Source organism: Schistocerca piceifrons, chromosome 11, assembly GCF_021461385.2.
Source record: "Schistocerca piceifrons isolate TAMUIC-IGC-003096 chromosome 11, iqSchPice1.1, whole genome shotgun sequence".
NCBI lineage: Eukaryota > Metazoa > Arthropoda > Insecta > Orthoptera > Acrididae > Schistocerca > Schistocerca piceifrons.
In genome coordinates, this window is record NC_060148.1 from 19,778,059 (window position 1) to 19,804,684 (window position 26,626).

General features: G+C 40.7%; 1 protein-coding gene across 1 annotated transcript in view; it reads left to right on the forward strand.

Moving 5' to 3' along the window:
• LOC124719926 (6-phosphogluconate dehydrogenase, decarboxylating) overlaps nt 1-26,626 on the forward strand; it is a 140,906-nt gene that overhangs the window by 94,870 nt on the left and 19,410 nt on the right. Inside the window, exons 4-6 of the mRNA XM_047245123.1 lie at nt 8,817-8,993; nt 15,444-15,528; nt 19,450-19,685. Coding sequence (XP_047101079.1) covers nt 8,817-8,993; nt 15,444-15,528; nt 19,450-19,685 — 498 coding nt within the window. The remainder of the gene's footprint in view (nt 1-8,816; nt 8,994-15,443; nt 15,529-19,449; nt 19,686-26,626) is intronic.

Genomic DNA, 26,626 nt, shown 5'->3' on the forward strand with positions numbered 1-26,626 from the left:
TAGAAGTACTTGAAATTAGCTTTCGTTATTCGAAAGTGTTTCACGTATGAGCCTTCTGCTTTACATACTCAGGATGATCAGTGATGACCCTGAAAGGCAAGATTACAAACACCATGTTTAGCTGAATTTATTTGAAGTTGTGCAAAGACGCGTTAATTAACCTTCAATGACTGTCATTTAGCATATGTATGAAAGATAAACAAAGCTTAGAGCAAGATACTCCAAATACGTAAAGCACTGAAATCTGAACCCAAATAATACCACATTTGCAAACCACTTCATGTAACAGAATCACCCCCTACTGGCATAAAAACGTCAGTAAGCAATAATAATAAATGGTAGACAGCTAATGTCCACCCACCAGAACACAAAAAAGATCCACAACAGTAATTTTGAGCATAAGATATGCCATCCTTCTCATTTGAACAAATTATTTTTTGAGGTTATAATTAGCACCTAAACCTGTGAGATCAGTAGACAGATTCCGAACTATATCTCGATAATGATATTTTTATCCTCGGGGTGCCACAAACTCATTCTTTGTTGAATTGAGCATCAGTTTCTCACAGCTCATATGTGAGGAACGTCAGTCGATTTGATCAAAGAAAACAAACTGATTGGAATTTCGTGAATTGTCATCCGAAGTATATACGTTCAGGCAGTGAGATCGGCTACAGTGTGATTGCACTCGTAGTGGTGTACTGATTTGAAAAGGTTGGCCGTCTTTGAACTACACGGGTCGTTGGCGAAATTCACCGTTATCAGTGCCACTATGACCACAGCCTATGTAGGGTCGCCATCCGTCCTGATAGATCAAGACCGTCACACTTATGGACTTTCTCGTCCCAACATATTGACAAGACCTAATTTTGTCCTGATTCTACATAATGCTGTTGCGGATAGGGCTATGTTTGAACCCTATTCAAACTGTTTGAACAGTTCACATTACAGTTTGGGAAATCGTGGGTTCTGTTCGATATTTTGGTTGGACTGTGATCTAGTGACTTGTGTTGGTGCTATCACAATGACCTATCCTTGCATTTTCAATTCACTACGTGTTTTAATATTAAAATAACAGTTACACACAGGCAGTGATATCTTATAGGGCACACGTTACAATGGCAACTAATAAATAAATAAATAAAAGATTGCAGTCATGGTTCTGTATACTTCAAGAGCTTTCGCTCATCCTAAGATCTGGCAAGGTCTGCTGATACTACCTGGAAGACGGGTCATTCCACTGTTATTTATTCTTGCGGTAAAAATTACAATCACTTTATTAAGGTACGTTTTGTTAGTTTGCAATTCAATTCTTGGTTAATTGTCTTGGCTGTTTCATCCGAATGTTGCTGTCCTTTGTTCAAAGTGATTAAAATATGGTAAAGTTATTGAACGTGTTATTGAAACGTGTGAACAGGGATTGAATTGCTCATTTGCAACCTACTTGGTGAATCATTACCGCCTCTCATAATAAAATAAAATATTGTATTGGGTTCAGTCAAGCAATATTTTGGAGAACAACATTTTCATCTATTTCTCTTGGCTTTACTTAAAAATCGGTGTAAATATTTATTTACCCGTACATACTGTATGAGAACTTGTATTCTAAATTTGCTAGAACACGATACGCCTTTGTGCATTGGTAGGATTTAATGCTGTTCCAACCACATTTTTCAAAACTGTGAAATTTATGGAGAGTCATAAATTATGGTTGTGGTAAGTTCGTACTTTGTGATTTAATTGAAGGAGATGGGAGGGTTGTGGTTAGTTGATACTTCATGAGGGAGGGCGGGAAGCAAAGGAAAGGGAAGCGAGTATTGATGTCAGCTGCATCGGGACATTATGTGGAATGTGTGCCCGACCGGGATCCGTACCCAAGATCTCCCGCCTACTAGGCAGGTACGCTAACAACTGCACCATCTGGACACAGTGTTCATCACAACTGCATGAACTATCTCGGCACGCCTCTCGGGCGACCCGTACTCCCGTCTCTCACCACCCATCAGCAGTCTGTGTCACTGTCTATGTACTCAATGCTCAATACTCAATACTCAGAGATACCCGCAGGAAGTCGTCGTATTTGTGCGTGCCCATCGAAGAAGGTGGATTCATTGCCCATAAAGGCGAACCAGTTAATATGAGTGTGCAATGTGGAATGGACATCATGCATTCGTATAAACTTATTGTAGCTTACAAAAATGCTTAAGGTTCAAAAGAAGAAGTGTCACTTTTCAGATGATTGCACAAAAGAGTTGCGTTTTGTCAAAGGATGTATGTATCAGGAAGTACTGTGTCAGATTTGTAGCTGTTTTATCTCAGCAACTGTGGGGGTAGGGCAGATGTGAGGCATCACATTTTTATGAAAATCGTACAAATAGATCCGCAGTAGCATCGACATCGAAGCCTATTTCTACATTTGTAATTACAGAAGATACCCAGGAAGACGCCCCCATGAACCGTGGACCTTGCCGTTGGTAGGGGGGGGGGGGGGGGTTGCGTGCCTCTACGATACAGATAGCCGTACCCATAGGTGCAACCACAATAGAGGGGTATCTGTTGAGAGGCCAGACAAACGTGTGGTTCCTGAAGAGGGGCAGCAGCCTTTTTCAGTAGTGCAGGGGCAACAGTCTGGATGATTGACTGATATGGCCTTGTAACACTAACCAAAACGGCCTTGCTGTTGTGGTACTGTGAACGGCTGAAAGCAACGGGAAACTACAGCCGTAATTTTTCCCGAGGGCATGCAGCTTAGTCCCCCATTCGGATCTCCGGACGGAGACTGCTCAAGAGGATGTCGTTATCAGGAGAAAGAAAACTGGCGTTCTACAGATCGGAGCGTGGAATGTCAGATCCCTTAATCGGGCAGGTAGGTTAGAAAATTTAAAAAGAGAAATGGATAGGTTAAAGTTAGATATAGTGGGAATTAGTGAAGTTCGGTGGCAGGAGGAACAAGACTTTTGGTCAGGTGAATACAGAGTTTTAAATACAAAATCAAATAGGGGTATGCAGGAGTAGGTTTAATAATAAATAAACAAATAGGAGTATGGGTAAGCTACTGCAAACAGCATAGTGAACGCATTGTTGTGGCCAAGATATACATGAAGCCCACCCCTACTACAGTAGTACAAGTTTATATGCCAACTAGCTCTGCATATGATGATGAAATTGATGAAATGTATGATGAGATAAAAGAAATTATTCAGGTAGTGAAGGGAGACGAAAATTTAATAGTCATGGGTGATTGGAATTCAATAGTAGGAAAAGGAAGAGAGGGAAACGTAGTAGGTGAATATGGATTAGGGCTAAGAAATGAAAGAGGAAGCCGCCTGGTAGAATTTTGCACAGAGCATAACTTAATCATAGCTAACACTTGGTTCAAGAATCATGAAAGAAGGTTGTATACATGGAGGAACCCTGGAGATACTAAAAGGTATCAGATAGATTATATAATGGTAAGACAGAGATTTAAGAACTAGGTTTTAAATTGTAAGGCATTTCTAGGGGCAGATGTGGACTCTGAACACAATCTATTGGTTATGAACTATAGATTAAAACTGAAGAAACTGCAAAAAGGTGGGAATTTAAGGAGATGGGACCTGGACAAACTGAAAGAACCAGAGGTTGTACAGAGTTTCATGGAGAGCAAAGGGAACAATTGACAAGAACGGGGGAAAGAAATACAGTAGAAGAAGAATGGGTAGCTTTGAGGGGTGAAGTAGTGAAGTCAGCAGAGGATCAAGCAGGTACAAAAACGGGGGATAGTATAAATCCTTGGGTAACAGAAGAAATATTGAATTTAATTGATGAAAGGAGAAAATACGAAAATGCAGTAAATGAAGCAGGCTAAAGGAATACAAACGTCTCAAAAATGAGATCGACAGGAAGTGCAAAATGGCTAAGTAGGGATTTCTAGAGTACGAATGTAAGGATATAGAGGCTTATCTCACGAGGGGTAAGATAGATACTGCCTACAGGAAAATTAGAGAGACCTTTGGAGAAAAGAGAACCACTTGCATGAATATCAAGAGCTCAGATGGAAACCCAGTTCTAAACAAAGAAGGGAAAGCAGAAGGTGGAAGGAGTATATAGAGGGTCTATACAGGGGCGATGTTCTTGAGGACAATATTATGGAAATGGAAGAGAATGTAGATGAAGATTAAATGGGAGATATGATACTGCGTGAGGAGTTTGACAGAGCACTGAAAGACCTGAGTCAAAACAAGGCCCTGGGAGTAGACAACATTCCTTTGGAACTACTGACGGCCTTGGGAGAGCCAGCCCTGACAAAACTCTACCATCTGGTGAGCAAGATGTATGAGACAGGCAAAATTCCCTCAGACTTCAAGAAGAATATAATAATTCCAATCCCAAAGAAAGCAGGTTTTGACAGATGTGAAAATTACCGAACTATCAGTTTAATAAGTCACAGCTGCAAAATACTGACGCGAATTATTTACAGACGAATGGAAAAACTGATAGAAGCCGACATCGGGGAAGGTCAGTTTGGATTCCATAGAAATGTTGGAACACGTGAGGCAATACTGATCCTACGACTTATCTTAGAAGAAAGATTGAGGAAAGGCAAACAGACGTTTCTAGCATTTGTAGACTTAGAGAAAGCTTTTGACAATGTTGACTGGAATACTCTCTTTCAAATTCTGAAGGTGGCAGGGCTAAAACACAGGGAGTGAAAGGCTATTTATAATTTGTACAGAAACCAGATGGCAGTTATAATAGTCGAGGGGCATGAAAGGGAAGCAGTGGTTGGGAAGGGAGTGAGCCAGGGTTGTAGCCTCTCCCTGTTGTTACTGAATCTGTATATTGAGCAAGCAGTAAAGGAAATAAGAGAGAAATTCGGAGTAGGCATTAAAATCCATGGAGAAGAAATAAAAACTTTGAGGTTCGCCAATGACATTGTAATTCTGTCGGAGACAGCAAAGGACTTGGAAGAACAGTAGAATGGAATGGACAGTGTCTTGAAAGGAGGATATAAGATGAACATCAACAAAAGCAAAACGAGGATAATGCAATGTAATGGAATTAAGTCGGGTGATGCTGAGGGAATTAGATTAGGAAATGAGACACTTAAAGTAGTAAAGGGGTTTTGCTATTTGGGGAGCAAAGTAACTGGTGATGGTCGAAATCGAGAGGATATAAAATGTAGACTGGCAATGGCAAGGAAAGTGTTTCTGAAAAAGAGGAATCTGTTAACATGGAATATAGATTTAAGTGTCAGGAAGTCGTTTCTGAAAGTATTTCTATGGAGTGTAGCCATGTATGGGAGTGAAACATGGACGATAAATAGTTAGGACAAGAAGAGAATAGAAACTTTTGAAATGTGGTGCTACAGAAGAATGCTGAAGATTAGATGAGTAGATCACATAGCTAATGAGGAGGTATTGAACAGAATTGTGGTGAAGAGGAGTTTGTGGCACAATTTGACTAGAAGAAGGGATTGGTTGATAGGACATGTTCTGAGGCATCGAGGGATTACAAATTTAGTATTGGAGGGCAGCGTGGAGGGTAAAAATCGTAGAGGGAGACCAAGAGATGAATACACTAAGCAGATTCAGAAGGATGTAGGCTGCAGTAGGTACTGGGAGATGAAGAAGCTTGCACAGGATAGAGTAGCATGGAGAGCTGCATCAAACCAGTCTCAGGACTGAAGACCACAACAAACCCATTAAGAATTGCTCATTGCTGCTGCTAATAATAGCCTATAATATCATCAAGCATCAATCCTTCAGTTCTCTTGACTGTACTGTAAAACTGAATGCCACAATATATACTGACTCCTAAGTCACCACAAAGGAGTGTACACGCAGGATCAAAGCAGCAGCATTTGTTGAAAATATTTTCGCACCACATTGTGTGTCCAAATGCGTAAAACAATTGAAACAATTTTCATTTTACAGCATACACACCGATGCATCGAAGCATGAGGCTGAAAAGATGGTTCCTTTACTTATTCAATAATTGTGGAATCCAAAAGAAGCTGAAGATGGATTCACTGAATAACGAAACATCGGAGACAGTTGCAGAGTTATGTCTAGATACTTTAAGACAGCTGCAGATTCCATTAGGTTAATTCATCACTTTCTTGGAGACAATACCGACACCAGTTTTGGAGGGGTTCGTTGATATCTCCAGCAGAATGCGTTTCATACAATTAAAGAAAAGCTAGGAGATAATGTAGAAGGAATTGGATGCCTTGCCCATATTCTCCCAATACTATATCAATTGCTGGCGAGACTTCACTGCTGACATTGAAATAATTGTCATGAAAATATTTAATTATTTTTCAGTATACACAGTAAGGACAGAGAAACTGAAAGAGTGCTGCTTATACGTTGATGTCAGTCATCAGGCTCTTCTACCTCATCCTAACACAAGACAGTTGTCGTCAATACCCTCATTTGAGAGAATTCTCTGCTTTGGATTCCATTAAAACAATTTTTGACACTGAATACAGGCCACGTGAAATATTTTCAGATGGTTTCAGTACTTACTGAATCATTATGTTCATGAAAATCTTGGGGGTGAAAATTTTGAATGGATACAGTAGCAGATTGAGAATGATGTAATTTGCAGTGGTTCTTCAGAGATGAAGAGGAATGCACAGGATAGATTAGCACGGAGAGCTGCATGAAACAAGTCTTTGGACTGAAGACCACAAGAGCAGTAACGACATTATCCAAGATTTTGTAAATGCTAAGAGGGACTTCTTCAGAGTGCTATGTTCATATTTCTTAATAGTTACAAGAATGTGTCAAACGAAAACCTTAAATATTTTTCTAAATATTATTTATTGTGCAGAAGTGGTACAAAGCTGTATCACTTTTCAACATAATCTCCCTCATGCTCAATGCAAATCCTCCAGGTCTTACAAAGTGCATAAATTCCTTTAGAAAAAAATTATTTTGGTAGTCCGTACAACCACTCATGCACCGCGTGGCGTACCTCTTGATCAGAACGGAACTTCTTTCCTCCCGTTGCGTCTTTGAGAGGTCCAAACATATGGGAATCACGCGTGGCAAGATCTGGTGAGTATGGTGGATGAGGAAGACACTCAAAATGCAGGTCTGTGATTGTTGTAACTGTTGTACGGGCAGTGTGGGGCCTTGCATTGTCATGTTGCAAAAGGACACCTGCTGACAGCAATCCACGTCGCTTTGATTTGATTGCAGGCCGCAGATGATTTTTTAGGAGATCTGTGCATGATGCACTGGTGACAGTGGTCCCTCTAGGGATGTAATGCTCCAAAATGACGCCTTTTTGCGTCCCAAAACAGAGTCAGCATAACCTTCCCTGCTGATGGTTCTGTTCGAAACTTCTTTGGTTTTGGTGTTGAGGAAAAGTGCCATTTCTCGCTCGCTCTCTTCGTTTCCGATTGGTGGAAGTGAACCCAGGCTTCGTCCCCAGTAACGATTCTTCGATTCTTGCAAGGAAGCCATCACCTTCTCGTTCAAAGCGCCGAAGAAGTTCTTCACAAGCAGCAACACGTCGTTCTCTCATTTCAGGAGTCATATGCCGTGGCACCCATCTTGCAGACACTTTGTGAAACTGGGGCACATCGTACACGATGTGGAGTGCTGACCCGTGACTAACCTGTAAACATGTTGCAATGTCATTTAGTATCACTCGGCGGTTTTCCTTCACTACGGCTTCAACTACTGCAATGTTCTGTAGAGTCACGACTAGCTGTGCCTGACCTGGACGAGGAGCATCTTCCACTGAAGTCACACCATTTGTTAACTTCCTACTTCATTCGTAGACTTCCTGCTGTGACAAACATGCATCACCGTACTGAACCTTCATAGGTTTCACACCTTCACTACGCAAAAACTGAATAACAGAACACAATTCTTCCCTGGTGCAAGTCGCAAGTGGGCCAGCCATCTTTATACTGATACTGCGACAGGATGTGTGCATCTGCACTATGCTGCCATCTACAAGCCATTCTGCACACTGTTGCATGCTTACCAACTTACAGGATAACGTTGCGAAATTTCAATTTGTTATTACAAATTTAAGGTTTTCATTTGACTCACCTTTGTAGAATAAAATAGTTGTAAGACTGGGTTTTGAAAAACTTAATCGTAAGAATTTATACTGAAGTATACAGTTGTCAATATGTAAATAATCCCAAAAATCCCACTGAAACCCAATTTAACCCACTCGTTTGGTTTTCAAAAAAATACTGGGGTTATTCCTAACCCTGCTGCAGTCTGAATGTTGACCTATGGACTTTGTTCACCATTGCTCTTGAGGATTATTGATATTTTGAATCAAACTGTCATATAACTAGAATTTCCAATTTCTTGGACTTGACCCACATTGCTCTCAGCCCCTCATATAGTGAATTGCTGTAATTAATTATTGTGTTTAGTGTCACCTTTCTTAGCACAGTCACTACTGAAAAAAAAGTTCTATTTTTCTAAATCTTTGGGAAAATGTGCACAGTGTTGTTGTTTAAAATAGCTGAAGGAGGGTGGTAGTTTATAGAGCATTAATTTTAATCAGAGCTAACTGTCTGTATTTTAGCTAAGCTGTATCTAATACAACCCTGAAAAAAACTACCACTTTTATCCTCTATCTAAAAAAAAGAAATACTCGTTTCCTCGTCGGGTTTTGACCGTCAGATAACGACATAAATTATGGCCGCACTTAATATCTGAATCTAAGTGGTAGTATAGCTGGGATGCCACACAGTGACTTGCTTCAAAATAGAAACACAGACACTAAATTCCCGCTCCCCCCCTCCCAATTAGTGTTTCCTTTTCATGTCATAATTTGTTTTCCTCTTACGTGTGCAGGGGATAGCGGCAAAGGCGAACGGGGAGCCGTGCTGTGACTGGGTGGGTGACGGCGGTGCGGGCCACTTTGTGAAGATGGTGCACAACGGGATCGAGTACGGCGACATGCAGCTCATCTGCGAGGCCTACGACCTGATGCGGCTCGCGCTCAAGATGGACCACCAGGAGATGAGTGACGTGAGTACTGCCCCGCGCTGTACTGCTGTGGGGCCTGACTTGCAGTTCTGCCGCAAAGACAGGTGTTGAAAGTGTGCAATTTTCCTCAAGTTTTGTTTCCATTATCAAACATCTCGTAGCAGTCTCAGTGCTGCCTTACCTTTTCTTACGTCAAACTGATCATCCTGTAACAGATCCGGCACTTGGTATTCCATCCTTGTGTGGCTTATTTGTCGAGCAATTGGGATATGCGAACTGTTAACAGTTTCCGCATTTATCTGCCCTCGTTATCTTCGGGATTGTGTGAATGATACTTCTTCTGAAGTCTGATGCTGTGACTCCTATTTCAGAGAGTGCACACGTGAACTGTATAATCTTTTGGTTGTCATTTACGTCAACCTTCTCTTTCTCTTTGCCATGTGGCTCTAATTCCATCTCCTGTGGCAACATCTTTATCTTAAAACAACAAGTGCACCCTTCATCTTCAGTTTTTTGTTGGATGTATTTCAGTTTCTGTCTTTCCCTGTAGTTTTCGCACTCTGGCACTATCAGATTTCTCTCTTTGATGATGCTGTGAAGAACCCTCTCAGTTCTTATCTTACCGGTTGTGTTAGTCTGTTGGTCGTTTTTGGAATAACGGTGCTGGGAGGCAGCCCAACAACTAACACAAAAGAGATGAATCGGCATGAAATTTACACAATGAGAGACAGTTACTACTTGCAGTACTGCAATTAAAGCACAGATTCTTGATGAATCTAGAGTGGTGCCATGAACAGTCTTCCCTGTAGCGTAAGAAAGAAAAGTACAGTGCTATGCACAAATACTGAAATAACAAAAATGTGTTTTGTATCTTATTGTGTCCATAGAAATTTTTAGTGTCTGATTTTGCAGCAAACTTGGTGCTTAACAAAAAGTAAGTTGTTCGATTATTACACATATATATTTACTATATTTAGGTTGCACTGATATCATGAAATTTCTGTTGTTGCCGATGAAGTAGTCCATCCACTAAATCTTGATGATTAGTGCATATATATTTGAGATGTCTTGCAGGATGCAAGAAATTACTGCCTCTTCCTATGATTGCATGCAAAAGTGATGCTTATGAAGGAATATAGAATTTACTACACACATTGTTGACACGCAAGTAAAAATTACACGTTCTTTTTATGTGAGATCTTAAACATAAGTACTCTAGAGCTAGATTGAAACAAAAGTCATTAAAAAAATTGAATATTCTCTGGACATTGTTCTTATGTTACAAAGATAATCTTAAAAGCCTATCTCTGCAGTCTTCTGTGGCAACGTACAGATTTCTTATTACTAATGAGTAAAAGAAAACATTATTACAAATTAATAACTAGAAAAATAAAAAGGTATGATATTGAGAGCTATGTGTTTAAGTATTACAAACAGTGCACTTAATTTTAAGCATCCTTCTATAGCACCAAACATTTCAGTACTATTTTCCAATTTTCCCATTGTCTGTGTTCACTACCATACAATGTTGTGCTCCAAATATACATTTGCAGAAATTTCTTTCACTAACTAATACCCATATTTGACACTAATAGACCTCTTTTGGCCAGGAATTTCCTCTTTGCTTTTGCTAGTCTGCTTTTTGTAAGGTAGCAGAATTCCATAATTTGACATTGCTTCTCTGCAGCATAACGTAAGTTATATATTTTTCTCTGTACTTGGACTAAACATGTGTAAGCAATGTGTCTTGTCTCATAGTGTACAAAATATTTATAGACCCATCGTATTATGTATAAAGGTATGGCACACTTGATAATGACAAAATACAAAAGGTGAAACTGATAATCTTGTTCACTTCATTACTTTTGTCTTTCTTCAGTTCTTTCTCAATCTATTCTGTACTCGTTATACCGGTGACCAGTAAATTTATCCCAAAACCTCTGCCTCCTTGCCAGTCAAACACAGTGAAAATTTCATCCACCACCACGATTCAAACTGGCATACATCAGTTGGACATGTCAGTATGGACGTGCTGTAGTGGCCTGAGCCACAGATATGGCATTAATGGTTCCAGAGATTAGCTTTCACATATAGACCAATGAACACGATGGGGGACTTCTACTTTATAATATGTATGGATGGTTCCAAGGTGCTCTGCCATTCACTGGTAGATGGCTATGGCATCATTCTAACAATGGGGAATTAGTATAATTCATCATAGTTCAGTCATCTTACATGGAACATCTATAAATTATCTACAAGTGGCTTCTCAAAAAGTTTTGCACAGCCGTCTCTGATTTTTTGTATTTTTTGCGGGAGGAGAATGAAATTTTTTGTGAACATACTTGAAACATTTAGCTATACATTGAGCCCACTCAGTGTTGCCTCCGTCAGCCGTGACGCATCTGCCCCATGATGTAAATGCACTTTGGTAAAATTCTGGAGATTGACTTTTTTACCATCACTTGACACAGGAAATAAGGTCTTTCTCACTATAAAATGTTTTAGCGTGCAGGTGAGCCTTCAGACAACCAGAGGTAAAAATCGGACGGAGCCAAGTCCGGACAGTAGGGAGGATGAGGAACAATTTCCCAACCCATTTTCCTGATTTTTCTCTGTGTCATAAGGGCTGTGTGCAGTTTGGCATTGTCACGGTGTAGTCTGATGAGCTGACCCTGAAGCTGTGGTCTGTGGGTCTTGATGGCACATCACAGCTTGTCCAATGACAAACAGTAACGGTCTTGGTTAATTGTGGACCCCGGGGGGGGAGGGGGGGGGGATATAGCGAGGGCAAGTTGGCAAATCCACAGAACTTATAAGCTGTGTGGTTGATTATTAAAATGGAACAAATGTATAATAGTGGCCGGTAGTACCTGTGAGAGTCAAGTGAGAATGAAGTGGTTTCTGTGACAGTACAGGAAGCTCTTGTCTCGGTCGATCAGGTTGTCTGCCAGTTGTATTTCCACAGCTTCCTCGGACACTGAATCTGTGTAAGGTGAGGCTGTGGCCAGTATGTTGACTTCCATTAATGAAGTTACCAATGAAATAGTGTTCAGCCACTGCAGATTTGTGGGGCTGTGCAAGGTGGTTGTATCCCTGGTGTTAGACGTACTGTACCCGTGCACAATGGGTGTCTTTTCTGTGTAAAGTTTACCTCACCGACACAAATTCTTACAAAGGCGTCTGACTGCTCGGCAGATCTAGATAGCGATTCGCAGATAGTGCTTCAATTTTTTTACGTCAGCCTCACATTTCTCGTTCTTCCTTTTTGATCGCATAAGATTCCAAGACAGCAGCACAAAAATATGGGGGCCACTCCAAAAGAAACGCACAATTTTCTTATAAAAATAGAATTTATGTTCTGTGCACCTTACATTATTACAGTACGTTCGTATGTTCTCGAGAACTTACATGCCATTCTTCCTCCCCATCTCCATTAGTTTAAACTGGATTATGCCACTGTGGAACTGAGGGCTGTACAATGGGGGACACAAAATAACAGGAATTGAAAAGCTGCACATAGTGTACTTGCAGTACCAGGTTGCGCCACCAGAGGGCCGTTGTAGAATCTCTCTCGAGAGTTATTCTTCCGGCCACCGCCGTCTGACAGCGACTAGTGTCGTTTCTCTGGCAGTTCTGCGAGTGTGCGTACAGTGCAGACGTGGCACGAGAAAATGCGTACTACTTACGAAAAATGTGCGGCTGTGAAATTTTGTTGTCTACTCTGCAAGAATGAAGTGGAAATTGTGGTGACGATGCAAACATCGTGCAAATAACGTGTTCTTAGTAAAACTCGAGTGTACGAATGGTTTTCTCAGTTTAAAAAGGTAGAAATAGCCATTGAAGATTGGCCCCATTCTGGTTGGCCTTCAGTTGCTTCGTCAGATGAATGAAGATTGACACAGGACAATTGACAGTCTCGAAGACTTGTGTGGTGGTCCTGGAGCTCAATTCAGGGCATTTTGACCGTTAGTTTGGGAATGTGAAGAGTGGCAGAAAAGTTTATGGTGCAACTTCTCACAGGACATCTATTATGGTGTTCTGCTAAGTCAGTGTACTGCCATTTGAGAGGATGACTGTTCAAAGACCCCATCTGGCCATCCAAATGAAAGGTTTTCTTGTAATCTCCTTGAATGGCTTCAAGAGGAAGCTGGGACGTGCTTTCAAAGTTTGGTTCACGTTCTGTATACACTGATGAGCCCAAATGTTAGGACCACTGTCTGCCGTGAGACGGAATACTGCCTTGTGACACTACGGGCGGAGGACACTGTAAGGAAAGTACACAGGGTATGACAGGATGAATGGTCAATATTCTGGCACCCTTATTTTATTGTGCTGATCGTTCCTCCGTACATAGGTCGGTGTCGACAAAATATTTTCCCATTTGTAGGAGAAAGTTGGTGATTGGAATTTCGTGAGAAGATTCCGTCACAACGCAAAACGCCTTTCTTTTAATGATGTCCAGCCCAAATCCTGTATCATTTCAGTGACACACCGTCCCATATTTCGCGATAATACAAAACGTGCCGCCCTTCTTTGAACTTTTTCGATGTACTGCTTCAGTCCTATCTGGTAAGGATCCCACACCGTGCAGCAGTATTCTAAAAGAGGACAGACAAGCGTAGTGTAGGCAGTCTCCTTTGCAAGTCTGTTACATTTTCTAAGTGCCCTGCCAATGAAATGCTGTCTTTGGTTAGTCTTCCCCACAATATTTTCTGTGTTCCTTCCAGTTTAAGTTGTTCATAATTGTAATTCCTAGGTATTTAGTTGAATTTATGGCCTTCGGAGCTTACTGATTTATCATGTAACCGAAATTTAACGGATTCCTTTTAGCACTCATGGATGACTTCACTCTTTTTGTTATTTAGGGTCAACTGCCAGTTATCACACCATACAGATATTTTTTCCAAATTGTTTTGCAATTTGTTTTGATCTTCTGATGACTTTATTAGTCGATAAATGACATTGTCATCTGCAGAAACCCAAACAGCTGCTCAGATTTTCTCCCAAATTGTTTATATAGATAAGGCACAGCAAAGGGCCTATAACACTACCTTGGGGAATCCGAGAAATCACTTCTGTTTTTACTCAATGACTCTCCATCAATTACTGCGAACTGTGACCTCTCTGCTAGAAAATCACAAATCCAGTCATGTAACTGACATGATATTCCATAAGCATGCAATTTCACTACAAGCCACTTGTGTGGTACAGTGTCATAAGTCTTCCAGAAATACAGAATCAATCTGAAATTCCTTGTCAGTAGCACTCAACACTTGATGTGAATAAAGAGCTAGTTTGTTCAATTGGCATGAGAGCAGTACGGAGATATAAAACTATCTCTGTTGTCAGACACTGTAAGAAAGGTTTTGTGCATCATGAAGAGATTTACTGTTGAAATTCCTAGTGTATATGTCCCAAGAAAAGTTGGCCAGACAATTGGCAAAGATATTACTTCCTCCCACATAACATCTTACAGAATTCCCATGATGGGAAAATCTGAGAAGGTTAGCTTATGCGGACGTTTACTGACAAGCATTTGCAATTGCAACAGGGAATTAGGGGAACGCACTGTAACGCGACTTGAACAGTATGGACATAGACATCAGTGAATTGAAATATTGTAAAAATGTCATTAAATTATTGACAGAATAAATGATAATTAATTGAAACCCTCAGCTGCCGACAGGCGGTGTTGATATACCTCTTATGGGAATCGTCACCTTAGTTGGCGTGAGTAATGAGTGGATGGGCAAATATCTATTAGGAACATTACATATGTCGATTGTGGACAGTTTGGAATGTGGGTCTCACGGGAAGAGTGCAAGGGATAAGTCCCTGCAGTTGCGCTGTTCATCTGTGTCCTTGATGCCTCAGATGGATAGAGCGTCTGCCATGTAAGCAGGAGATCCCAGGTTCGAGTCCCGGTCGGGGCACACATTTTCAGCTGTCCCCATCAAGGTATAACACCACCACCTGTCAGCAGCTGGGAGTTTCAATTAATTATAATTTATTCCAGAGAAGCTGCATGGTAATCAGTTGTATCTGTTCTTTTGGGAACAGTTACTATCTTCGTATTTACTGACAGAAGTTTGAAGTAGTGTGTATGCAGCTCCCACTCACGTTTGAACACTGAACTGCATACAATAGCAAAAACTATCAAGAGATTGTTTGAGTAAAGATAGGCAGTGCCGTGTAATTCAAAATGTTACACGACCATCCCAACGTGCAAATACAAAGCTGACATCCCTAATCAAAGACACAGATATTTTGTTCATAGCTTAAGTACTTTAGTGACTTTGTTTGATAACTTAGTTGTTAATAGTTTACTGTGTTTTTTAAATAATGGGTTTACTTCATGGAAAGGGAAGAATGCAGTATTCTTAATTGCATTTGTTCCCTATCTTTTTGTAATCTGAAGGAAAAATCATTAATGAATTGGAGATTTGTAACAAGTAAAGTAAAGTAAATCAACCTATTCCTGTGCTGCAGGTGTTAGCTGAGTGGAACAAAGGGGAGCTGGACTCCTTCCTGATTGAAATAACGAGGGACATCCTCAAGTTCAAGGACAAGGATGGTTAGTATCACTGCATTTAGATTCTGTATTTTTTCCACAATCTACATTAATAGCAACAATGTATATTGTTGATATTCCTACATGGATTTTCCATCGTGTTTAATAGAAAAAATATGGAGGGCATCACTCGAACTTAAGTGTCCACAGTACCAAATGAAGGTGTCACATTGTTTAATGTGTTGATTGGAAACCATTTCCAGCATCTTCAAAATGCAGGTCATATAGTGCCTAAAGTGCTTTCATCACTTATATGATCTCTGCACAATGTAGGAACAGGCAAAAGGCAGAGGGGCTGGATTTAGTGAGTAGCGGGAACTATTTTCCATTTTGTTTTTGGCCTGTCTCACATTTATGTTATTTGACTGGGAGCATTGTTGTGTTGAAGAAGATAACACTGTGATTTCTCCTATACAGGTAATCTTTTTTTGCAGTGCATTATGGAATCATTTTACCACTTGAAGACAGTATGTGTATAGAATAAAAAAATTAATTATATGAATATAATAGAGGGAAACATTCCACGTGGGAAAAATATATCTAGAATAAAATAATTATGTAGTTGACGCATTGAGGTGTGGCATATCCATAAGCAAGATTGAAGAGCTGTGTGTGTGTGTGTGTGTGTGTGTGTGTGTGTGTGTGTGTGTGTGTGTGTGTTGGGGGGGGGGGGGGGTCGTATGATGTGCTTGTGCGTATTAATTAAGGAATCTCAAGAATATCTGTCTGCTAGGTGTCACTTCTGTAGGGACTACAAATACAAGATCTGAATTAGAACACCCCCCCCCCCCCCCCCCACACACACACACACACACACATACACACACATACATGTGCTTGCGCATTTAAGTAGTTGTTAATCCTGTGTACTGTAGGTGCATACCGTAAGAAATACTAACATGTGGTAGAACGCACCATGCACTGCTCAGTGGTTTGGTTTGTAGATTACAGATGTAGCTATAATACAGATCGAGCTTATTCTTCAGTGATCAGTTGATTTTTATTTATTTATCATTTGGTAATGACAGCAGAATTAAGAAATGCATGTACTTTGCAATTATACATTTGAGGATTTAGAAATAAAGCTAAATTCTGAAAATTAATAATTTAGTAATAGTAACAAAGAGAACATTTAAACTATAAAATTAAAATAATTCATTTAATCAGTTGAACATGTAGTGAATGAAGCCAATTTATAGCAGCGGGAGCAACATCAATAAGTCACTAAATAGTCCTGGAGGCTTTCCCAAAGGCTCTCTCTGGTAATATGCTGAATGGTTCGTTCTGGGGCCACACAGTTGAAGGCTGGAGAGTTTTGGAGTCCCCACTTGTGTAACACGGCATTGCAGCTGGCGTGACTGGTTCTTGTCCCGTTCAGTCCTGTCCATTCACTTCACTTCTTTTCAGATTAAATCATGATAGGGTGGCAGATGGCTGCATTGGTATTGTAGAGCTGAGAAAAGATTTGATCAGTATAGGCTGGAGGGGGGCTGCCTTTAAGGGAAGTTGAATTAAAAGGTATAGTTTATTCCTGATTCAAAATACAAATGTGCTCACCCAGATTGGTTTGTAAGTCTTACTCATGGCAGGAATAAAATGATGAGAATTTTAATGCTGGAACGAAGTCCAAGAAAAACTGAGTGGGAAAGGAATTGTTGTTGCTAGCTGAGAGGTGAGACAGTGTCCAGCTTGGGCCAGTGCTCCAGGAAGTGACCAGCAGTTAACATTTGACCTTTCTCCCACACATTGGCTACTGGTAACAAATGTGTAGGCAAGTAGCCAGTGGGTCACATTCCCCGGTAACTAGACTTGGAAATTAGGAAAAGGGGAGCCTTTTACTGGTTAATGAAGGGAAATCGAGTGGAAGTATGAAGGGAGCTTGGAACTGAGGCCAGTTGAAAAAGGCAATAAAAGACCACACATTAAAACTGTGAAAAAATGTATGGGACACTTCAGGCACAGGCAGGAGAATATAGAAATTATATAGAAATTTCTCCCTAAAATAAGGAGTGATTAAAAATGGGATTCTTAATCTGGTGAGTGGATTGGTACTGGCCAGAATGCTACATTTCTATACAAAATCAGAAGACAGATGAATTATAGCTGTGCGTGAAGCAGTGTGGGCACACCGGAACACACATTGTGAAACTGCACACGGTATGAAGATGTGGCGGGTGATGGATGTCGGATATTAAGGATTTTGCATCCCAAAGCAGCAGTAAGGAGCGAGTCGACCTGGCGTATGTCGGATCATACTGCAGCTGCAGTATCTAGGAAGGCAAAGGGAGATTCTAAGAGGCACTCGACCACACGCCAGCGTGTTCCCGTCCGAGCTAAACAACACACTCCGCAGGTGGAGAGAAGACAACTGAGGTCAGTGACCACCGAATAGGATAGTGTCCTAAGAATCTACATTGCGCTGGTGCATGTGGTGGAAGTGTGGACTTTGTGGTAACACTGATGGTGGAATTGCTCGCTGTAGTGGAAATGCTTCCGACTTGCTGCCCGACGTCTTAGGACGCCAGGCGACAGTGATTGTTGACTGGGATAGTATGAAGGTGGATCCAGTAGCAGAAATAACCATCTACTTGTTAAATGAAGCAAGATAAATGAACAAATACAGAACATATTCTTTAGTACTAGTAATTGGGTAACTGGTTAAGGATTTTATTGTAGTGTAGTAGTAGTAGTAGTAGTAGTAGTAGTAGTAGTAGTATTTTAAAAATTAAGTAGCAGAAATAAATAGGTGTTTTATAATTTATTACTATCCAAGGAAATGTGATTTATATGGCCTATTTTAGCTTTTCAGATAATAGGCTGTAATTATGAAGAATAAACAAAATACGAGGGTTGGAACTTTAATAGTGGCAACTATTTATTTACAGCTCATACAAAATAGAAACGTGTTTCCAAGTTTTACTGACCTTCAAAGTAGTCACCAGCATTGTGTATAACCCATTGCCAGCGATGTGGTCGTCGTAGGATACTCTTAGCAGTGCCAGTTGTGTTGACAGTTCGAGCTGCACGGTCTATCGCCCGGCGAATTTGTAGCAGTTCTGAAGCGAATGCCGTGAAGTGTTTCCTTCAGTTTAGAAATAGAGTTGAATTCACGAGGGCTTAAGTAAGGGGAGTGCAGTAGGTGGTACAGCACTTAGCAGCCCCATCAGTCAAACAAATAACAGCTTGCACTGTACGTGCTTGAGCATTGTCCTGCAAGATGATGGTCAGGTCCTGCAGAAAGTGTCATCTGTTCTGTCTCTGTGCTGTTCATTTTTGGAACACAACCTACGACCAGCTTAGAGACGGAAGTGCTAACATTTCTGCAGGACCTGACCATCATTTTGCAGGAAATGCTCAAGCACATACAGTGCAAGCTGTTACTGATTTGTTTGACTGATGGGGCTGCTAGGTGCTGTACCACCTACTGCACTCCCCCCACGTGAGCCCTCGTGAGTTCAAATCGGTTTCTTAACTGAAGGAAACACTTCACGCCATTCGCTTCAGAACCGCTACAAATTTGTTCGGCAATAGACCACGCCGCTCGAACTGCCAACACAACTGGCACTGTTAAGAGTATCCTAAGACTTCCAAGTCGCCAGCAACGGGTTATACACAATACTGGTGATTACTTTGAAGGTCAGTAAAACTTTGAAACACGTTTCTATTTTGTACGAGCTGTAAATAAATAGTTGCCACTATTAAAGTTCCATCCCTCGTAAATAAAAATTCCTCATTAGCAAACAAGTGTTGCTGAAGTGATGATCCTACTTTGTATGAAGGCCACAACGAATTGTACTTAAACATTATGTGGGAATTATGAAATGGGAAATTGAAAATGAATTTTTTTTTAATACCATTCAGACTGGCTAGGCAGATGCACAATATACATATTGTTTCTTCTTCATTATTTGTAACTTGAAACAGGTTCGTACCTGGTGGAGAAGATCCTGGACTCTGCCGGTCAGAAGGGTACGGGCAAGTGGACGGCGATAGCCGCACTGGAGTACGGGATGCCCGTCACACTGATCGGGGAGGCGGTGTTCGCGAGATGCCTCTCGTCCCTGAAGGCGGAGCGTGTGGAGGCGTCGAAGCTCCTTAGCGGACCCATCAAGAAGCCCATCCTCAAGGACAAGGCACTCTTCCTGGAGGACATCAGGCAGGTCAGTGGGCAACATTGAACGCTTTTAAGTTTTACGTTAGAGCCGGGAAGTGTTGTCGGAGGTGGACTTCCTAGGAGTGCTGCATTCGGTGGAGGGACAGCTCAGAGTTAAAGGCCCTGGGGCAGAGCTGTCCCAGGTGATGTATTGCAGAACTGCATTTACCAGAAAGCATTTCGAAAATTTTTGGAAGTGGTTTTAAGTAGTGAAAGTCAACATTCTTAGAACAGTTGATACTGAGTGATGTTTTTCAAATGGGTAGTAGCCAGTCTTGAGTCTATGACTTGATTTACCAGTTAGCACTTTGTAGTAGAGTTGTGGAGGGGGGGGGGGGGGGTCACGGGAGCAGATCTTTATGTAGGTCCAGATTATGTAGGTCTCGGATTAAGGCCGTGGTACCAACCTCCACACAATTTTCGTGTACCACTGCTTACAGTGAAAGTAAATAGAGAGTGGCTCAACATTCCCTGTCAAACCACAAGTCTGGGTTTTCTCTATTGTACTCTGATATTACGGGATAAAAATATTCAGCAGGTGTTTGACACTTTTCCGCACGGTTGTAAATTATGGCAGTCAGCTGTTTCAGAACTGCTCATACAGAGTGGCATTTTTCACACAGATAGTAACTAGGTTCAAGGCTGCACCTTGAAATGTGGGTTAACTCCACACAGCAGAGGTTTGGAGGTATGGCTTATGAGTGATCTCATAGGCTTCCGTAAGACTCGACTACACGAGACTAAGGAAGTCGTACCAAACTTTACAAAATTTTCACGTTATAGTGCATATGACAATGGGGAATCAACAGAGGGCACAGCTTTACAATATTGCCAACCTCTCCTCGAAATACATTTTCCTGATTGCTCTAAACACATTTTTCATATTTAATAACTTTCAACATCACACTAGTTTTGGACGATGGAGAACAAAATGAAGAAGCCTGACGTCCTAAGACAACAAAATGAGAATTGGAGAAAGCATTTCGGGAGCCCCAGGAAAACAAAGCAATGGGCTATGACAGAATACCATCTGAGACAATGAAAGTCTTTGGTCCAAATTCAATAGCCAACTGGACTGAGGTAGTAAACAGAATTTATTACACAGGAATTTGACTCCAAGGTCTACTTAAGATCATTCTAGTTCTTTTACCAAGTGCAATATAAAAAAATGCAATGAGTATAGGACAATTATATTTATCAGTCACATCATAATGAATCGTACTGAGGAGAGCGGTAATGAAAATTGAGTTAAATGTGTGGGAGGACCAGTTTGGATTCAGAAATGGTAAAGGAACAAGAGCTGCTGTATATTGTATGATGATGACTGGAGAAGCAATGAAGGAAAATAAATAAAAGAGTTGTATATTTGTCTCGTCAACTGGGAAAAGACTGAAATACATTGATGAGAATTTTAAAAGATGTGGGTAGAGACTGGAAAGATAGACGGTTAATAAGGGAGATAGGTACAAAGCAAAAATTAACAGACTAGGGAATGAGAGGAGATGAAAGAAATGAACATTGGAAATGGTATAGGGCTAGGGTGCTCACTGTCAGCAAAGCTATTCAACATATAAGGAGAACAAGGTAAGGCCTTAGGGGGTGCAAGAGGCATTGAAATTAGAGTAGAAAGGATAAAATTTATAAAATACGTGAATGATCAAGCAATGCGGAGGTGGAATCGTAAGAGGTGCTGCAGATAATGTTCAGGAGGCAGCAAGGAGTGTGGAATCAAATATAGGAAAGATAAAATTGGCAAGAATAAGCAAGAAGGAAGCACAAGTTAACACATTCTCATGCAGATAAAAGATAGAACAAGTAAAATATTTTGTTTACCTGAGAAGTTTAGGATCGTGGAACAAAAGCTGTACAGAAGAAATGACGAGGAGGAGGAGGATATTCATGGGAAAGAGAGCATGTGATGAAAAGGTGAAGCAATCACTAACAGGCAGCAGAAGAATTCAAATTGAGCAGAGAAGAAGAATTGCTGAATGTTACATGTGGAGTATAGTGCTATACAGCAGTGAATGCTGGACATTTAAAGAGAAAGAAAGGAGTTACTTAGACAGTTCTGAAATGTGGCTATGGAGAAGAATGCTTAAGAGGAAGTGAACTGACACTTAAGAATGGGGTGAAGTGGATTGACATTTAAGAATGAAGAGAACAGATGAAGATAGAAGATTATTGAAAGGTACCAGAAAGAGAAAAAAATCTTGACTGGGACATACATTGTGTATGAATTGTCTGCAACAAGGAACTATAGAGGCAAAAGTGGAAGGAATGAGAGGAAGTGGACTGGAACAGTGGACAACGATAAAACAGGTCAAAAATACAAACAGTTGGAGGAAGATGCTTGGAATAGGACATGATGGAGGATCTCCAGTTGAAATCTATCATAAGACAGATACACCAAAGAACTACTTCCAGACCTTAGCACTTGTTAACTATCATATTACAACTGCTAATACAGTTGTGGCAGTTGCAACTGCTTTTATTTATTCTTCATTTGATGCTTGTTGTCCTCAGTGTCATCGTAGTGTGTTGCTACACTGACTGAAAAAATGGCTGTGGATTCTGACACTGAGTACTGCAAACTATGTAACCGAAAGGTGCACAGTTGAGTTTCACAGTACTGTTCACAACCCCCCAATAATACACAGTTATATGGCCACTGCACTATTGTTTCACTTTCGATAAGCCTCAGTATTAGTTTGCGTGCGAATCCTGCATATACTGCTACAATAGTTTCCTGTTGAACATCTACGAGCAGTAAATGCCTAACTACAAAGTTCACAGTTCTTGAAGAATACACAGGTTCATATGGAGCAGACACTGTCACTATTTTTACACAGGGTCCAATAGTGTAACAATTGTTCCACAGTTAATTTGAAGCATTGTTGTTGTTTCTCTAAGCAACACAGATTCCTCATCTAAAACTCTGCCGTGGACTGATTGTCTCGTGACCAAAAACTGGGCCCTTATATATCCTCAGAATAATAGTTACTGAAACTTCACATTGTTCGAAGTTAAATTTACAGAAATTGCAATTAAAACTTAACTCATATTAAATTAACTGAATACATTGAAAAACTGGTTCTTTTTAACAGTTTCTCCCACTGCAAGGGTAAAGCTGAATCATTTGTTTAAATCATGAAATTAACAAATATAAGTACACAAACAATACTTTTGACAAAACTGTTAATTACTTTGTAATTAATAAAGGGCTGGCTTTGCTAACATGTTTTCGAATAGAGCCAAATAAATACTTAGTTTACTAGCATTTCATCTTCCAAATGTTTACAATTATTTCAGAATTTACATTTGTTTACCAGGTGTACTGGTATGAAATAAGCGTTTTTTTGTGAAAATGAAACACTAATTTTGAATTGAAAAGTAAAAACATTTTATTCAAAGTACTGACCATTGCTTTCTATACATTTTGACCACCTTTCTGGCAATTTGTGGACACCACACCAATAGAAATGTTCGTCTTTTGAAGCAAACCAATCAGACACCCAATTTTCGACTTCTTCGTAGGAATCGAAGTGTTCCTCAGCTAATGCGTGTCCCATTGATGAAAACAAATGGTAGTCGGAAGGGGCCAAGTCTGGTGAATACGGCGGGTGGGGTAGCAGCTCCCAGCCAAGTGTTTTGATTGTATCCTGAACCAGTTTTGCTTTGTGTGCAGGTGCATTGTTGTGTAAAAAAATTACTTTGCCATGTCTTCTGGCCCATTCTGGTCTTTTTTCAATCAATGCATAGTTCAAATTGATCATTTGTTGTCTGTAGCAATTAGTATTCACAGTTTCACCGGGTTTTCGAAGCGCATGATATACCACACCTTTCTGATCCCACCAAACACAGAGCATTGTCTTCTTGCCGAATCAATCTGGTTTTGCAGACGATGTTGACGGTTGTCCCGGATTAACCCATTATTTTTCCCGTTTAGGATTCTTAAAGTAAATCCATTTTTCGTCGTCAGTAACAATTCGATGCAAAATTGATTTTCTTTCATGTCTTTGAAGCAAAATTTGACAAATGGTTTTTCAGTTTTCCATCTGTCTTTCGTTCAATTCATGTGGCACCCATTTTCCACACTTTTGGATCTTTCCCATAGCTTTCAAACGGCCAGAAATTGTTTGTTGTGCATTATTTAGCATTGCTGCCATTTGCTTCTGACTCAAAGTATCATCTTCATCCAATATTGCTCGCAAATTGATGCCTTCGAACTTTTTTGGTGGTCTTCCACGTTCTTCATTTCTTACATCAAGATCATTATTTCTGAACCGTTGAAACCATCTTTTGCATGTTGCTTCTGATAGAGCACCATCACCATATGCCTCGACAAGCATTGGTGCGACTCTGCAGCACTTTTTTTTTTTTTTTTCAAATGAAAACAAAAAAGTAATGCTTTCCGCAAATCATCACTTTCTGGTACAAAATTCGACATTGTTAACACGATGAAAACATATGATGTTGTTTGTTTCATGACTTGATGTATACTAAATATCTTTGACAGATGTCATATCAACCAAACAAAGAAAAAAAATTAAGGCTAATTTACAACAAATGTTCCCTATTGACACATTTGTATCTTAACGCACATTTCATACCGGTACACCTGGTATATGTCAACAATAGAATTTAAGTTATGAAAAAATTGCTGATTTTGCCCTATGATGAAAGATACTAAATAGTAATAGTCAAAATTAATTAGAAAATCAATTACATACATAAAACTAAGCACAAAAGAAGATCTGGTGTTATCTTATTTAAAACTGTGGGCCAGCCTTTCTCTTCTATGAAAATGTAGATTGTATTCACGAATGTTAATGGTAATTAGTCAAAATTGAAAAAAAAAATGAACTTTAAGGAGGCAGATGGCAAAACAAGAGGGGAATTCAAATTATCCCAGCTTGCTTTGTCACACAGTGCTTTAAAATTACGTGCAGAGCGGCGCACTGTAATCTCAAAAACAACACTGTGTGGTTAACTTGGCTCTTACACGTAAGCTTACAGCCACAGCCTTTGTCAGAAAGAGAGAAACTCACACCATTCATTTGTACAAGCAAGTGCACCTCGTGCACACGTGACCGCCAGCTCGGGTATGTGTGAGTTCCTATTAATTGTGCCTATCTGCAACTTAACGTGTCATCTTTATAGTAAGTAGCAATTTCTTCTCGTACATTGTTGATATTTGTACCTGGAGTTTCCGTTGTAGCTCAGTTATAAAGTGACTTAGGTCTTCGTAACTCGATGACTAAAGACATAGATAAAAATATTACTACTTTTCCTGACATCAGAATTGTATTACAACAGCACATAATGGGACTGGCAACTTATCTATACAGAGAGATACTGCGCAAATACGTACTGGGCCTGTCAAAACAGTTCATGTCTTACTTACTCATCAGTGGCTTGGGCCTTAGTGACCATATGCCTACTCTACACTCCTCCTCCATCGTACCCAGTTGCGAGCCTCCTGCCACCACTCGCCTGCTCCTAGTCCCATGTCCTCGGTGTCCCTGTCAGTAGTGCCCTTCCATCTTGTCCGCGGTACCTCCTCCCAGCTACAGCTCCCAGAAACACGTCATTAGGTATCCTCCCTTCATTCATCCTTGCTACATGTCCAGCTCAGGTCAGCCTCCTTCTTCTTATCATCATTTTTATGATGTCAGGCTCTGCACAAAGCTCTTTTAATTCTTGTGTTTTTCTTTTTTTTTTTAAATTCTCCATTCCCTATTTGTGAACCTATGACAGGACCATATATTTTTCGGAGGATTTTTCGTTCTAAAACAAGTAGTTTCTCTTCGTTTGTTCTCCTAAAGGTGAGGCTTCCACAGCCGTACATAACCACTGGTATAATCATACTTTCGACGGTTCTGCGGTTAGCTTTATGTGGGTTCTTGGCCATATCGGTATCCCTGGGAACGAAGCTGCAGATGCCGCGGCCAAGGCTGCGGTCCTCCAGCCTCGGACAGCTTCTTGTTGTGTCCCTTCATCACATTGTAGCAGGGTCATTTGTCAGCGCATTTTATCGCTGTGGCATGCCGATCGGGCTGCACTTACGGACAACAAGCTTCGGGCCTCGAAACCTCTTCCCGCGGATCGGACGTCCTCCTCACGCCCTTCTCGGCAGGAGGAGGTAGTTTTGGCCCGGTTACGAATTGAACACTGCCGGTTCGGCGGAGGTCGTTTTGGCCCGGTTACGAATTGAACACTGCCGGTTCGGCCATCGCCATCTGCTGACGGCTGCTCCGGTGCAGTTCTGCCCGTGTGGGCAATTGCTGACGGTCCGCCACATTTTAACGTCCTGTCCGGATTTTAATACACTGCGTCTTGATCTTGGCCTGCCATGTACTCTGGATGCCATTTTAGCGGATGACCCACGAGCAGCTGCTCGCGTTCTTCGTTTTATCAACTTGACAAACCTGTCTAAGGACATTTGATTATGCTGTTTTTTTTTTTTTTTTTCTTTAATCCTCTGCCTGTCTGTCTTTTATAGTATTGTCCCTTTTAGTTGCTGTTTTAACCTTGTTCCTTGCGGTGCATTCCTAACTTAGCCTGGGCGCTAATGACCATTGTAGTTGTGTGCCCTAAAACCACAAAAAAAAAAAAAAAAAAATCTTACTTTGGTACAGCCTGATCTTAAAACTTCTTGACCGGCATCGTTTCTTCAGCACATCATGAAGGCTAAAGTATGCTCTGTTGCCTTCAATAATTCTTGAATTTATTTCAGTTTCACAGTGATACTGATCACTGCAGAGACTACCAAGGTATTTGAAAGTGTTTGACCTTTTGAATCTGGGACTGTCCACCGTGAGCGGGTCCCCATCTCTCGCTGACTGGCTCGGGACCGTGTATTCTGTCTTATCTTCACTGACTTGCAGGCCTGCCCTACTGGCAATCTTGCAGTACGAGCCTGCCATTCTTCTGAGCCCTTCTCTGCTA